Raw genomic sequence first — 13,458 nt, 5'->3', positions numbered from 1 at the left:
GGTACGGATACGTGTACCTTTACACCCCTAATATATATACATGTCATTTCAAAACGCATGGTACATTTAATTGAGATTATTAATTGTATAGGCTTTTATAATCTATAGATATTTTTTTTATCTTAATTTAATATATATATATTTTTTATAAATGATACATCCACAGAGCTTTTAGAAAGGTGTGGAATAAAAAGTTTTACTCCCCACCCCCGATTTTTTTTATTAACTCATTGGACGCCAGACCCGATGATAGTCGGGTTAACTCGCCATCGCTTGAGCGCCAATCACGAGTATAGTCGGGTTTTAATCGTTATTTCTTTTATTAGCGATATCCATTCATTTTCATCCATCCAGCCTGATGTTATCGTTGGGAATGGGTCTGAGCTCGCAAAAGGGCAAATACCGCTCCCTACGCCTTCCGGCTGGTATTGCACTCCACTGGGAATGGTATATATTTTTTTCTGGGACGATCCAAGCCGTGCAGGCGTGGTTTAAATAATCAGGCGAGGTAACCTGATTTCAACGATAGATCTGCGAGGCTGCCCCCCCCCCCCCCTCATATGCAATGCTGTTGAACGTGGCACGGACCTCCGCGCCCAGTACTTCAAATGGCGATCAGATAATTGGATTATTTCTTTTGCATTACATCAGATACAAGGTAAGAACATTATATATAAATTTGATCGTTGATCTGATATGTATTTCTACCCGATCGACGCTGTATCTGTCTAAACAACATTGCATGCGTGCACGAGGAAGGATAATAATTATGATCTAGCGTTTGATTTCAGGAAGATTCGATAATCAGCCGAACGTGTTTTGTGTATTCCACTAAAGGGCTATTATCGCGGCTTTCTCTGGAATTACTAGAAATCACCAAAACTATATTCATATTCAAAACGGAAATGTACAGATGAAAAAACAATCCGTTTTGTACATGTTGACTGCAAGCAACTCACTGATAATCGAAGAGTGTATTAGACCCATAGCCATAATTTAAGATATATTTTAAGCACTCTTGATTAAAGCGGTGGCCATCTAGACCTATATCGGGCATATAGCTCCGGCGCTGAATGAGTTAATGAATTTATCATTCAAAATGTTTTGGCGGGTCCTAAATTAATGTTGTTGTTTACATGTTGCAGGCATGTATCCCTTCCCTACTTCCCATTTCCTCACGTGGAACACACCCGATTGGATAAATGATGCTGGTGCTCTAGTGTGACATCTAATGGTTGAATGTTATCTATATATTCTAGCATATTTAATAAACTTGTTCTACAGTATATCTACACTGTTTACATTTTGTTATTATTTTTGATATGAGAACTTTTATCAGTTGTGTCTTGTAATGCCTGTGTGGGCTGGTGACCAAAAGAGGCATATGACACTATCAATCAATCAATCAATCAATCAACCAATCAATCAACCAACCAATACATTTACCAATCAACCAACCAATCCATTTACCAATCAATCAACCAATACATTTACCAATCAATCAATCAATCCATTTACCAATCAATCAATCAATCAATCCATTTACCAATCAATCAATCAATCCATTTACCAATCAATCAATCCATTTACCAATCAATCAATCAATCAATCAATCCATTTACCAATCAATCAATCCATTTACCAATCAATCAATCCATTTACCAATCAATCAATCCATTTACCAATCAATCAACCCATTTACCAACCAACCCATTTACCAACCAACCAACCAACCCATTTACCAACCAACCCATTTACCAACCAACCAACCAACCCATTTACCAACCAACCCGTTTACCAACCAACCAACCAACCCATTTACCAACCAACCCATTTACCAACCAACCAACCAACCCATTTACCAACCAACCCATTTACCAACCAACCAACCAACCCATTTACCAACCAACCAACCAACCCATTTACCAACCAACCAACCAACCAACCAACCAACCAACCAACCAACCAACCAACCAACCAACCAACCTACCTACCTATCTACCTATCTAACCAGTGCGACTCACTTGAGGAAATGATCCAGCTGGCAGTACAGGTATCTGACGAGGGAGCGTCGAGCTATGATCTCGGCATGGCAGTCATTCAGCGCCAGGCCGCGGTCGCTCATGTACTCCCCGTTTATACACTTTGTTCCCGTGGAGACGCAGATGACCTGGGCCTCCTTCACGTCTGAGCCTGAAACACGGGAGTTTGAATCAACAGAGAGGTGTCAAGAGTCCGGTAGTTCATAATCTTACACTACCCAAGTGTTGGGAATGTCACTCAAAATAATAGTAACACTTTTTCACACGTTGAAAGAAAGCCGAACATGGCACCAAGGCACCGCTGGTTTAATACTGTAAAACGTCCTGTGAATGTTGACTGCAAACAAGTCATTGATAAGCGACGGGCAGATTAGACACATAGCCATAATTTAAAACATAGATTAGGCGTTTTTAACGCCAACATTGAAGTGGATGATGGCATTCAACAGGGTAAAATGTAAACAAGGTCGGCACTGAAACTGTTAATGATGTCCTGACTTCTAATGCAACGCGAGGCCACTTGCAGACCAAGGCGGTGAACGCTGCCACAGCTCAAATGAAGTGTAAGAACCACCAGATAAAAAGTGCATGGTGGCGTCTAGGATACAGGGAAGAACAAAGCTTCTTCTCCTCAATCTACTTAAGTGGGATTTTAAAGATATTTTGAAGATATTACATACAAATGTAATATGTTCCACAATCTTCACTGTTGATCGGTTAAGAGTAAAAATCAAGCCCATGGACCCGTCCGTACCTGTTGTCATGACAACACCTGCCAGGACTTTCCGTCGCGCGTGCGGAGACGTGAAGTTGTCCGTCAGCTCGCTGAACTTGTCCACGACCAGACGGGAGACAGCATCTGCCAGGACCTGAGACAGCAGACCAGACACACGTTACACAACAAGAGGGACAGACAGAAGAACAGAACCTTCTAGAGGTGAACAAATATAGAGATAGAATATAGAGGTGAAAGAATATAGATAGAATATAGAGATGGAATAGATAGAATATAGAGGTGAAAGAATATAGAGGTGAAAGAATAGAGATAGAATAGGGGTGAAAGAATAGATAGAATATATAGGTGAAAGGATAGAATAGAGGTGAAAGAAGAGATATAATATAGAGGTAAACAAATATAGATAGAATATAGAGGTGAAAGAATATAGATAGAATAATAATATAGAGGTGAAAGAATATAGAGGTGAAGGAATATATAGAATATAGAGGTGAAAAGGGGCGGCTAGGTGGTGTAGTGGGCAAGGCACTCGCCACCAGTGTGGAGACGCTAGGATTCGCGTGTTCGAATCCAGCTCTCCACATTGTTTTTCAGTTTGGCTGGTCGTCCGCAGTAATACACATTGGCCGTATTACGGGGAGGGAAAACTGAAGGGTGGGGATCGAACGTTGTGAACAAGCGACTCCTACAAGTCGGTTGGTGCGCCTGCGCAGTAGAATCAGGAAGTGTCGGGGGCAGCGTGAGCCTCCCACGCGTTACTCCTCGACACTGAGAGATCGAGCTGCGCAGGTGAAAAGATGCGACAGGCTGCCTCCTCGTGTACCGGAGGGGAAGCGTGTATATTTTCCCTAACGGAGTTGCACTTCCGCAACCAACTAACCATAACCCTAAACGTAACCAACTTCGAAAGAGTCGCCAAGCTTAACCAGTTTGTTAGGAGTAACGCAATTGGCGCTGAAAAAAACGTCAGTGGCCACTCAGATCGCGCAAACCGAACACGGTAGTAAAACTCTGTTAGGGAAAATATACATGCGGAGGGGACACGTGATGCAAGGCTTCTATCCTCACTACAGCCGACCAGTGGGAGGCATAGTCTAGTAACGTTCAAGACAGGGGAGGGAAGAATTGGAAATACGAAATTGGGATGGGAGAAAAATTGAAAATGGGGAGAAAAAGTGGATAAAAAAGAAGAAGCAGAACGCCTTAGAAGCAGAACGCCTTAGAAGAAGAATGCCTTAGAAGCAGAAAGCCTTAGAAGCAGAATGCCTTAGAAGCAGAACGCCTTAGAAGCAGAACGCCTTAGAAGCAGAACGCCTTAGAAGAAGAATGCCTTAGAAGAAGAACGCCTTAGAAGCAGAACGCCTTAGAAGCAGAATGCCTTAGAAGCAGAACGCCTTAGAAGCAGAACGCCGTTAGAAGAACACTGTAGAAGAACACCGTAGAAGCAGAACACCGTAGAAGCAGAACACCTTCATCAGACTGAATCCCAACCTGAGCATGACATTAGAGCAAAATGGCCGGCGTGTGAATATGGACAATGTTATGGCAAGAGGCCTTCTTATCAACGCCGACAGTATTACGGACTATTTCAATTAAGCCCGGCTTTGCGTTCGGCGTGAATGACAACCAGACATTGGAGGGGCTTATAGGAGTCAAATCCCCCGCTCCACTGACTGATCTGTAACTAAAACAGACCAACAGGGGGGGGGGGGGGGGGGGGGCAGGTGGACGATGACACACGCTTGTATAATCAATAGCTGTGTTTGAATAGCGTTCAGGAGTTGATGTTAATTAAGATAACTGCGTACCCCCCTCCCCTATTGTTATCTGCGGGAAGGGAATACAGGCAGGGATTAAGTGACGTGTAAATGGTTTCCCAGTACACAAAGCATTGAACTTCTACAATAGAACGCTGTCACCCCTCCCCCAGCCCTTCTCCATTCTCAATCAGCCATTGTCAGTTTTTTTCCCATCTCTGATGAGCGGCGACCGTGGTCCGTATGCTCGTTAAAAACAGAGAGATTTGATGAGGCGTTGGCCGTGTCACGGTTAAACAAACATCTCACCGTCGAACCAAATCGCAAAAACCAAACCCCTTCCAGCGGCATTCATCCCTTCCGCATGTGATCATAACTCTCAGCGAGCCGTTAGGGTTGGTCGTGTAAATTAGCCGTCGTTGGGAGTCGTGAAGACTCTGGTCGGGTCGTTCCAAAACAAACAAACAAACAAACTTGAAGCTAAAACACCCATTTCTGAGTTGATTGTGTGAGGGAAATGTTATCTATGTCCATCCGTATTTAAATCTCTGTACAGCTCGACTAGTTAACACTGTGAGTGCCAACGACGAGAATTCTCGTTATTTCATGTCAGTGCCAATGATGAGAAATCTTGTTATTTATTAATCGTTATTTTTTTTATTAGCGATTTCCATTCATTTTTCATCAATCTAGCCTCACGTTACCACTGGGACTCTCTCTGAGCTCGAACAGGGGAAATACCGCCCCCTATCGTCTCCCGGATGGTAATGCACCCTTTGGAATGGACTGAATGAAAACGCATGGGGGAAAGAAAATCCGGAATCCACATTTTACTTGTCAGGCATGTAATCCGAGCCGATTGCAGTCTTTGTGGTCCCTCAGAACTAGGGCTGACCTTCGAATTTTTTTTTGGCAATCGAAGCTTCGGGGGCGAGCTTCGATTTTAATTCGAAGCTTCGAATTAAAAAAATATATTAATAATTTTTTTTTTTTTTATATCATTTTTTTTTTTTATCTATATGTTGTGGGACTTGTACAGCACTTTGGTAAACTTTGTTGTTTTTAAATGTGCTCTATAAATAAAGTGGATTGGATTAATGAATTAAGTAGCCCCTTTCGTGACTGTGACGCAGCCAACACAGTGTGATTTAATTCAAGGTGGATCGCTGTTGTCGTTTGAACAACTTCAGATTTCATGGGAACTACCAATACCCCAAATCAAGAATGTTTAAGATGAATGAAGTAAGATTTTGATTATTTGAAATATGGCCTGTGTAGAGTAGACTAAACTATGCACAGAATTATGTCAGTCTACAAGGTCCGGATTCTACATGGTCCGGCAATGTAGACTCCACTACAGACCAATTATCAGTGAATGTTCATGCATTTTTAAGAAGGGCTACTTCCACAAAAAAACAAAGAACTCACCAAAACATCTCGGTAGCACCTTATCTAAATGTTCTATTTCATATATGGAGATTCATATTTATTTATGTATTGCATGCATTTCTACATTTTATTTCCTATTTTGTTTATTCATCCCAGTATCTTTCTTTCTTATGTGTGGAATTCTACAAGGCATTTACATTAACATTTACATTTAGTCATTTAGCTGACGCTTTTATCCAAAGCGACTTACAAGTTCTGTACGACAGGTCATCAGGAAGGATACAACTCTATCAGCTGAGTAACAATATTCATCAAAGTGTTGCGTGTTACAGTGTAGGTTAGTTTATTAGGACAAGTGCATGACAGTAAGGTTAGTTAGGGTTAGATTTATTTTATTTTATTTTTTAAATTTTATTTCAGATAATGGTTGAAGAAGTGCGTCTTTAGTCGACGGCGAAAGATTGGATGGGATTCGGCTGTCCTAACTGGGGTGGGTAGTTCATTCCACCATTGTGGGGCAAGGACTGACAATATAGGCGTGTAGGTGGTGTATATGTGTTTGAGGATGATATCCTTCAAACAGGCAATAGTGATGATATAATTTGGGCAGTGCTGAGCTGGGTTACTTTCCTCCAGTGTATTTGTCCCCCGGCCCCACCCAATGGCCCCATGCACACACACACACACTGAAGTAAAAATAAAAAATAAATTTGAAAAAAAAAATGATTTTATATATATATATATATATATATTTTTTTTTTTAACTTCGAAGCTTGTGCCATCGAACAAAGCTTCGAAGTATTTAAGACAGCCCTACTCAGAACAGCGTGGAATATGTGTTTCGAGCACCCAGCGTTGGATCAATAAACGCGATCGATATTTGGAATAGCAATCAGGAATTGGAATAATCTTTTTGGAGAACATCTGATCTGAGGTAAGGAATCTATTTTACCAGTCTTGGGGTAATCAGAACTTTTTTCACAGATATATCAACGTGTCCCCTATGTGTGTATGTGTGTGTGAGTGCTGATCAGGAAATAAGATAAACGATTTTTCAGCCCGCTTCTCTAGCGTGCATAAGTACACATATACTATCGATAATGTAGCGTTTATTTTAAAACGATTAATAAATAGGCCTAAAAATTACAACGTTTTTTGTGTATTCCAGTAAAGGGTGATTCCTGCAGAATAACTTTTTTTCCCTGTAAATCTCCAAAAACGAGTTTTTCAAAATGGTATAAAATGGAAATGTACCGATGAAAAAACAATCCGTTTCGACAATGTTGACTGGAAGCAAGTCATTGATAAGCGACTGGCGTATTAGACACATAGCCATAATTTAAGATATAGTTTATGCGTTCGCAAATGTGCTCGCCCTCTCATTGAATAGAGCGTTGGCTCAAGCGCTAAATCGTGCGCCCCCTGCTGGCACTCAAAGTGTTAATATGATCAACTAGTATACAGCTTTAAGACACTAGGCTACAGTCTTAACACAGTGTCTCTTTAACCCTTTGGGTGCCGTTAACATAGAACTACGTTTCTGTCGCCCGACGGTTGAGTGCCGGAAACGTAAAACTACGTTTTTCTCACACAGTGTTTCCCACAGGATTTTCAGAGACTATGGGGGGTGAACCTCCGACCCCCCGGTACTTATAATATATATATATATTTTTACATTTTAAAGTTAAATGCATCAATCTAGTCCACTTTGAGAGCAAAATAAAGAGGCTAGATCTATGATGAACTTTGTGCTCAAAACACAAAATCGACTAGAGCAGTGCTTCCCAATCCTCTCCTCGAAGCACCCCAGCCGTTCAATGTATTTGTTAAATTCCACCACCAGCACACCTGATTCAACTTAACTAGCCCTTTATTAGTTGAATCAGGTGTGCTGGTGGTGGAATTGAACAAATACATGGAATGGCTGGGGTGTCTCGAGGAGAGGTTTGGGAACCACTGGACTAGAGCATACATTTGAGCCATCAAAGAAATTAAGCAAAAGTGGTTACCTGTGTTGAACTGGTTTATTTGTTTGAAAATAAAAAAATATAGTGGATTACTATTACGACTACTACCACTGCCAATACTACTGATACATCCATATTGGCAAACTTTATATTTAAAAAAAATAGTAAAAAAAATAAAAAGAATTAAATGTATTACATTTTTTTTAATTACAGTCTAGGTAATTAATGGGAAACCCTGTCACGGTATTTCTTTTATTCGCTATTGCCATTCATAATTCAGCGGGGCACCTTGTGCATGCTGTTCTGAGTATCCGCGCTCCAGGGCCCATTTCATGTATGCACGAGGAGACATAATAATGATAATCTAAGATTCGATAATCTGGCGAAAAATTACAACGTTATAAGTAGGGATTTCCCGATCCGATCACGTGATCGGGATCGGCGTCGATCACGTGCTTTTCAGAGGATCGGGGATCGGGAAAAAATAATAATAAAAATCTGCAGTCAAAAAAAGAAAAATTTTATTCAACAAACATGACCATGTCCACGTCTTAAACTCATACGGAGGCCTTAGTTTTGGTTTTAAATTACATATAATATATCATCATTAATGTATTTATTGTCACAGAGCAGAATAATTGTCCACAACAAACACATTCCCCTTTAATTTACACCGTTGCAACAAACACATTCCCTTTAATTTAGACCGGCTACACGCTACACGCTACACGCTCCACATCACAACAGTACAACACGTCGCTCCCGAAACATGGTTAATATCCACTGACTTGAGCAGCTAGACTTAATGTCAGAGGTTTGGAACTAAGCATTTTAAAATAGAAAGTCAAGCCAGTTGCAATGTTTGCAAGGAGGACAGGCTGGAGGCGAAGTTTTCAGACTAACTTTTCACCTGGAGGATAACGTGACTGAGGATTATCGTCGGCGTTTCAGACCAGAATGGACCATTACGTAAGTCGAACACTGAATGTATACTAATGTGCAAACATATATTGAAACTTTTAATATTTCTCATATGAAGCAGAAGCACATTTCTCAGGGTGAATGTAATAACAAAAGCCTCCGCGCTCGCGCCCCGGACTATAGGCAACAGATGGGCTTGTCTCGCTCTGCCAGTTTCTGACAAAAATGCGTCAAAATTGATTACTAATGTGAAAGATCGGATCGGAAACGATCGGATCGATAGATATTTAAAATCACATGATCGGGATTGGATCGGAAGCAAAAAAAGGCGATCGGGACATCCCTAGTTATAAATGAATTACACAAAAACACAATTTGTGTCTTTTTCCTGGAATTACTCAGAAGCACCCAAACTATATTCATATTCAAACCGGTATAAAACGGAAATGTACGGATGAAAAAATTCTCAGTTTTTTGCACATTGACCAGAAGCAACTCACTGACAATTGATGGCGTTATTAGACCCATAGCTATAATATAAAATATAGGTTTAGCTCTACAAACAAGGTGAGCGTTTACATGGGGTTAATGGACGGCAAGGCCAGATGCACTTCCCAGAAGGGGCGTGGCACTCAATGTGTTAACAACGACCATGGTTAGGAGATGACATTTGGCCTATCTCTTCAGTTCTAGAGTGAAGACATAACATAAGCCCTAGAGCCGTCTTTGTTATTCATTCTCTCACTAGGGCATATTTTGTTTACCTTTTCTGTCATATCTGGTATCTTATGTACGTCATATCGATTATGTATTTAATGTGTGTCTGACCAAGAGCTCTTTGTCACTTTCTGGTCAGACGCTTTGTGTGTACACATGTATCTCCGATTATAAAATGATCACTTTTTCTATGGCTATGGCTGCAGAAATAAACTACGTTCTATACTTTTATATACAAATTGACTCGAATTCCTACAGCTTACCGTCATTGGCTCATTTATATACTCCACAACAATAGTTTCCAGCGGGGCTTACCTGTGGCAGGTGAAGCTGCAGTCCCTCTCTGGGTATGGGCTGTCGTGACGGCGCCTGGTCCAGCTGCATGTTAAAGAGGGCAGAGAGAGCGGCCTGGGCAGCGCGGGCCTTGGCCAGCTTCTTGTTACGTCCGGAACCCTGGAAGTTCTGGGCGTCCACCGTGACCGACATGACAAAGTTCTTGGCGTGGCTCTCGCCGCTCTCCGACACAAAGTCGTACTTGAGGCCCGGCCGCAGCTCGTTGAGGATCATGACGGGGTTCTTGCCGCTCGTCGGGGAGACGAAGGCGGCGGCGGCGGACGGCGGAGGCAGGGGCGCCTGGGCCAGGCAGTTGGGGGCGGGGGAGGCGAGCGGGTACTCGACCCCCAGGGAGCTGAAGGAGCCGTTGCCGTTGGAGGCCAGGTAAAAGGGGTCGTCCGCCGGCGCGGCGGGCGTCTCGAACCCGTTGAAGAGCATGTCCGGGAAGTCGGCCTGGTCGGAGGTGAAGTCCGTGTGGACGGTCAGCGTCCGGCCCATGGCCAGGTGGGCCTCGGAGGCGTTGGGGAACTGGACAAAGGAGCGCAGGGCCTTCTCGGCCGCGTTCAGCTTGGCCTTCTTCTTGGTGGGGCCCGAGCCCTCGAACAGCTGCCCATTGACCTCCACTGTCATCAGGAAGACGGGCGCGTGGACCGGCCCGGTCTGAGAGAGCAGCTGGTACTGCAGGCCCGGCTTGATCTCGTTGAGCTGCATGAGGGCATTCTTGGGCAAGACGGGCCCCGGCATTTTCTTACGCTTCTTGGGCCGGTACTTGGAGTGCGCGTGGCCGTTATTGCCCTCCTCGAGGGGCCGCTTCCTGCTGCCCCCCGCGCTCCCATTGGGGAGCTGAGTGGCCTCGGCCCCTGCCCCTTCTTTAGAGAAGAGGTTGTCCGAGTTGCGGTTTTCCTTAACGTCGGTGCTGCAGGAACCTGCGGTGCCCAGAAAGAGTAACTTACAACGCCTTCGTTGCAGGATCTTGTAAATGTAAAATTTAGAGATTCCTTTATCTATCTTTGTAACTGAACATGTGATGTGTGTTCCTGGGGGACACTGGCATAATCAAGTTAGACTGTGGCCATTACGGGGTAAGAAATATTTATCACATTAAAATGTTAATTAATCATATTATTATCATGTAATAAAGAAAATTATATATCGATACAATTACTGATTTAGGCTATGGAAATTGTAATTAGTAGTTCCTATACTATAAATATAACACCAAATAACAAAACAAGAGAATTAAACCAGTGTAACAAAGCAACAGTTCATCATTTAATTTGTTGTTGTTGTTGCAACAATAAGTATCCTAATGCAATTGTAGCCCAATAGCAGGACGTTTTGGAACACATATCACTAGGCCCTGTTAACAAAGCTGACAGAACTTTATGTAAATTTTCATTTATAACATCCTCCAGCAAAAGCTCGATAGGTTACTCCTTTCGGTGCTCAGGACAGAGAATAATACGCAGGTTTAGGAGGAGGAGAAAGAGGAGGAGGGGAGGGGGGTGTCTGGGAAACTGGGGAAAAAGGAAGGAGCAGGGTTAAACAAGGGTGTTATCTTTTACAACGTGCCAGAGGAAGACTGCCACGGAACATCTCAGGATACAATTGATTAGCGATATAATAGGTCACTTCATGTGGGAAAAAGAGTAGAAGACAGAGACAGGCTACAAACAAGAAGACTAGCTTATCTATATGTAAGGCGCTCGGGGATTACAAGGCTGTCACATTTTGCTTATGGCAGACAGGGAATTTAGCAGTAGTTTCATGATTGTACGAATAACTCAACAGTCACAGAAGCACAGTGGCTGCATGGAATCTGTGCACGTTGAGACGTCAACAACAAGCCTGGGGAGGAAGAGGTTAACAAGACAAACAGCAGTAATGCCCTGAGCAGAGGGAGAGAGAGGGGGAGAGGGGAGAGAAAGAGAGAGATGAGTGAGAGACTTGAGCTTGACCGTATCATTTCCCCCGACTAAATAGCTGTCTTATCGAGCCTATAGTGGCATTTTTCTCTGAATAATAATAATAATAAAAGAAAAGAAACCTCAGGCTTCAAGATGTCGTATGGTCCTTTTTTTATGTTCTTGCTCATTCTGTTGGTTTGGGCCTCCCTGCGTGTTTTAACTTAAAGAATCCTTTCCTTCACAAAACCCCATTCCTGGGCTCATGCTGGGTCAGGCGGCTGGGAAATAACGCTGAGATAAGAGTCGCCGTCTCCATTCTGAGGTGGCCCTCAGGGAGGCTTTAGGACGTTCTTTGTTGAGAGCGGGGGGGTCAGGCTTAGGACTCCCATCGTCCAAACACGAGCAGATACACCCTGACCCCCGGGATTAAGCTCCGAGAGCCTGGTTCCTGAGCCTGGACGCCACATTTTAAAGGACAACTGTCCTTTAGGAAGATGAGGGAGGAGGGACGTGTAGGCGGCATGTTCACACTTAGCATGAACATCCGTTACATAACCTAGAACTGAGGGCGTGTAAAAGGTATACAATGTCACCGGAATGTGACGACACTGCTCGTAACAAAACAGGCACTAGGGATGGGCAGCAATTTTCGAATATTCGATTGGTCGCTAAATTATATATATACATTTGTTTTTTTTATAGTTTATACGAATATTTCCCTTGTTTTTTACCGGAAATTGAGAGGGGACCCTATTAACTGTTACACTGCTGAACGGCATGCTGGGTACAGCTGGGAGAACAGACAAGAAAAGATATTTTGTAGACATTATTTAGGGATTTATCATTGGGAAAATGGAATATCGGCTATTGTAACAATTCTGCCGCATGGAAATTGAAAAGCGTTCCATTTTTGGTTGAAATAAAATTAGGCGATTTCTTTTTATGATTAATTGGGAATATTTTCATGTTGAGCTATAGATTGTGGATGAATAAGCACAGAAAGGTACACCATGCAAATGTTAATGCTTTATTTGTTTTAAACTAGACGATTTAGAAATGGGCAAATGCATTGCGTTGGACAGAGGGTGGAACACGAAAAACGGCAAACCACTACACCTCCCTATTGAAAAGCAATTTTGTGAGTTTTGCCCATCCCTAATAGGCACCCATGTACAAGGTCACATCAAGGTCACAGCAAGGTCACACGCAGAGGGTGTTGCCGTGACGTGGACTCACTCATGTTCTCCTCCTCCTCTCCCTCCAGGGTGAGCAGCCTCTGTTGGCTTCGAGGCGGCCGCGCTCCTGTCCGACCTGCAGGGAACATACAGACAAAGCCCTCGCTGTTAGGACAATTAAACTCACCCTCAAGAGGGTGACCTCCACACTGTGAGACTTCAGTCTGGGTATTCAGGGTATGCCCCCTCCCCGACATTTTGTAATGGTGGGTGCTGAAGTCGCTGTCCACGCTTTGCACCGGCGTTCTCGCTATCCACATGGATTAGTGGGCGGCTGGGCGCCCCCTGCTGTGATGCCATAGTCGGGGAAACACTGGGATTTCTCTTCACCAAGCATTATGGAGGACTACAAAGGGTTAACCCTTTCACTAACGCACTACAAAGGGTTAACACTTTCACTACCACACTACAAAGGGTTAACGCTTTCCCTACCACACTACAAAGGGTTAACGCT

The 13,458-nt window shown here is 43.1% G+C and overlaps 1 protein-coding gene across 2 annotated transcripts in view; it reads right to left on the bottom strand.

Annotated features, from left to right (window-relative positions):
• adarb1a (adenosine deaminase RNA specific B1a) overlaps positions 1-13,076 on the bottom strand; it is a 29,187-nt gene extending 16,111 nt beyond the window's left edge. For both annotated transcript variants that reach the window (XM_084323128.1, XM_084323129.1), the window contains exons 1-4: positions 13,006-13,076; positions 9,845-10,788; positions 2,797-2,911; positions 2,025-2,193 (exon numbers count right to left, since the gene is read on the bottom strand). In XM_084323128.1, coding sequence (XP_084179254.1) covers positions 2,025-2,193; positions 2,797-2,911; positions 9,845-10,788; positions 13,006-13,009 — 1,232 coding nt within the window. In that variant the 5' untranslated portion in view covers positions 13,010-13,076. The remainder of the gene's footprint in view (positions 1-2,024; positions 2,194-2,796; positions 2,912-9,844; positions 10,789-13,005) is intronic.
• Positions 13,077-13,458: the final 382 nt, after the last annotated feature.

This window comes from Notolepis coatsorum (assembly GCF_963971535.1).
Source record: "Notolepis coatsorum genome assembly, chromosome: 1".
Classification (NCBI taxonomy): Eukaryota; Metazoa; Chordata; class Actinopteri; order Aulopiformes; family Paralepididae; genus Notolepis; species Notolepis coatsorum.
This window is presented reverse-complemented; position numbering and strand designations above follow the sequence as displayed.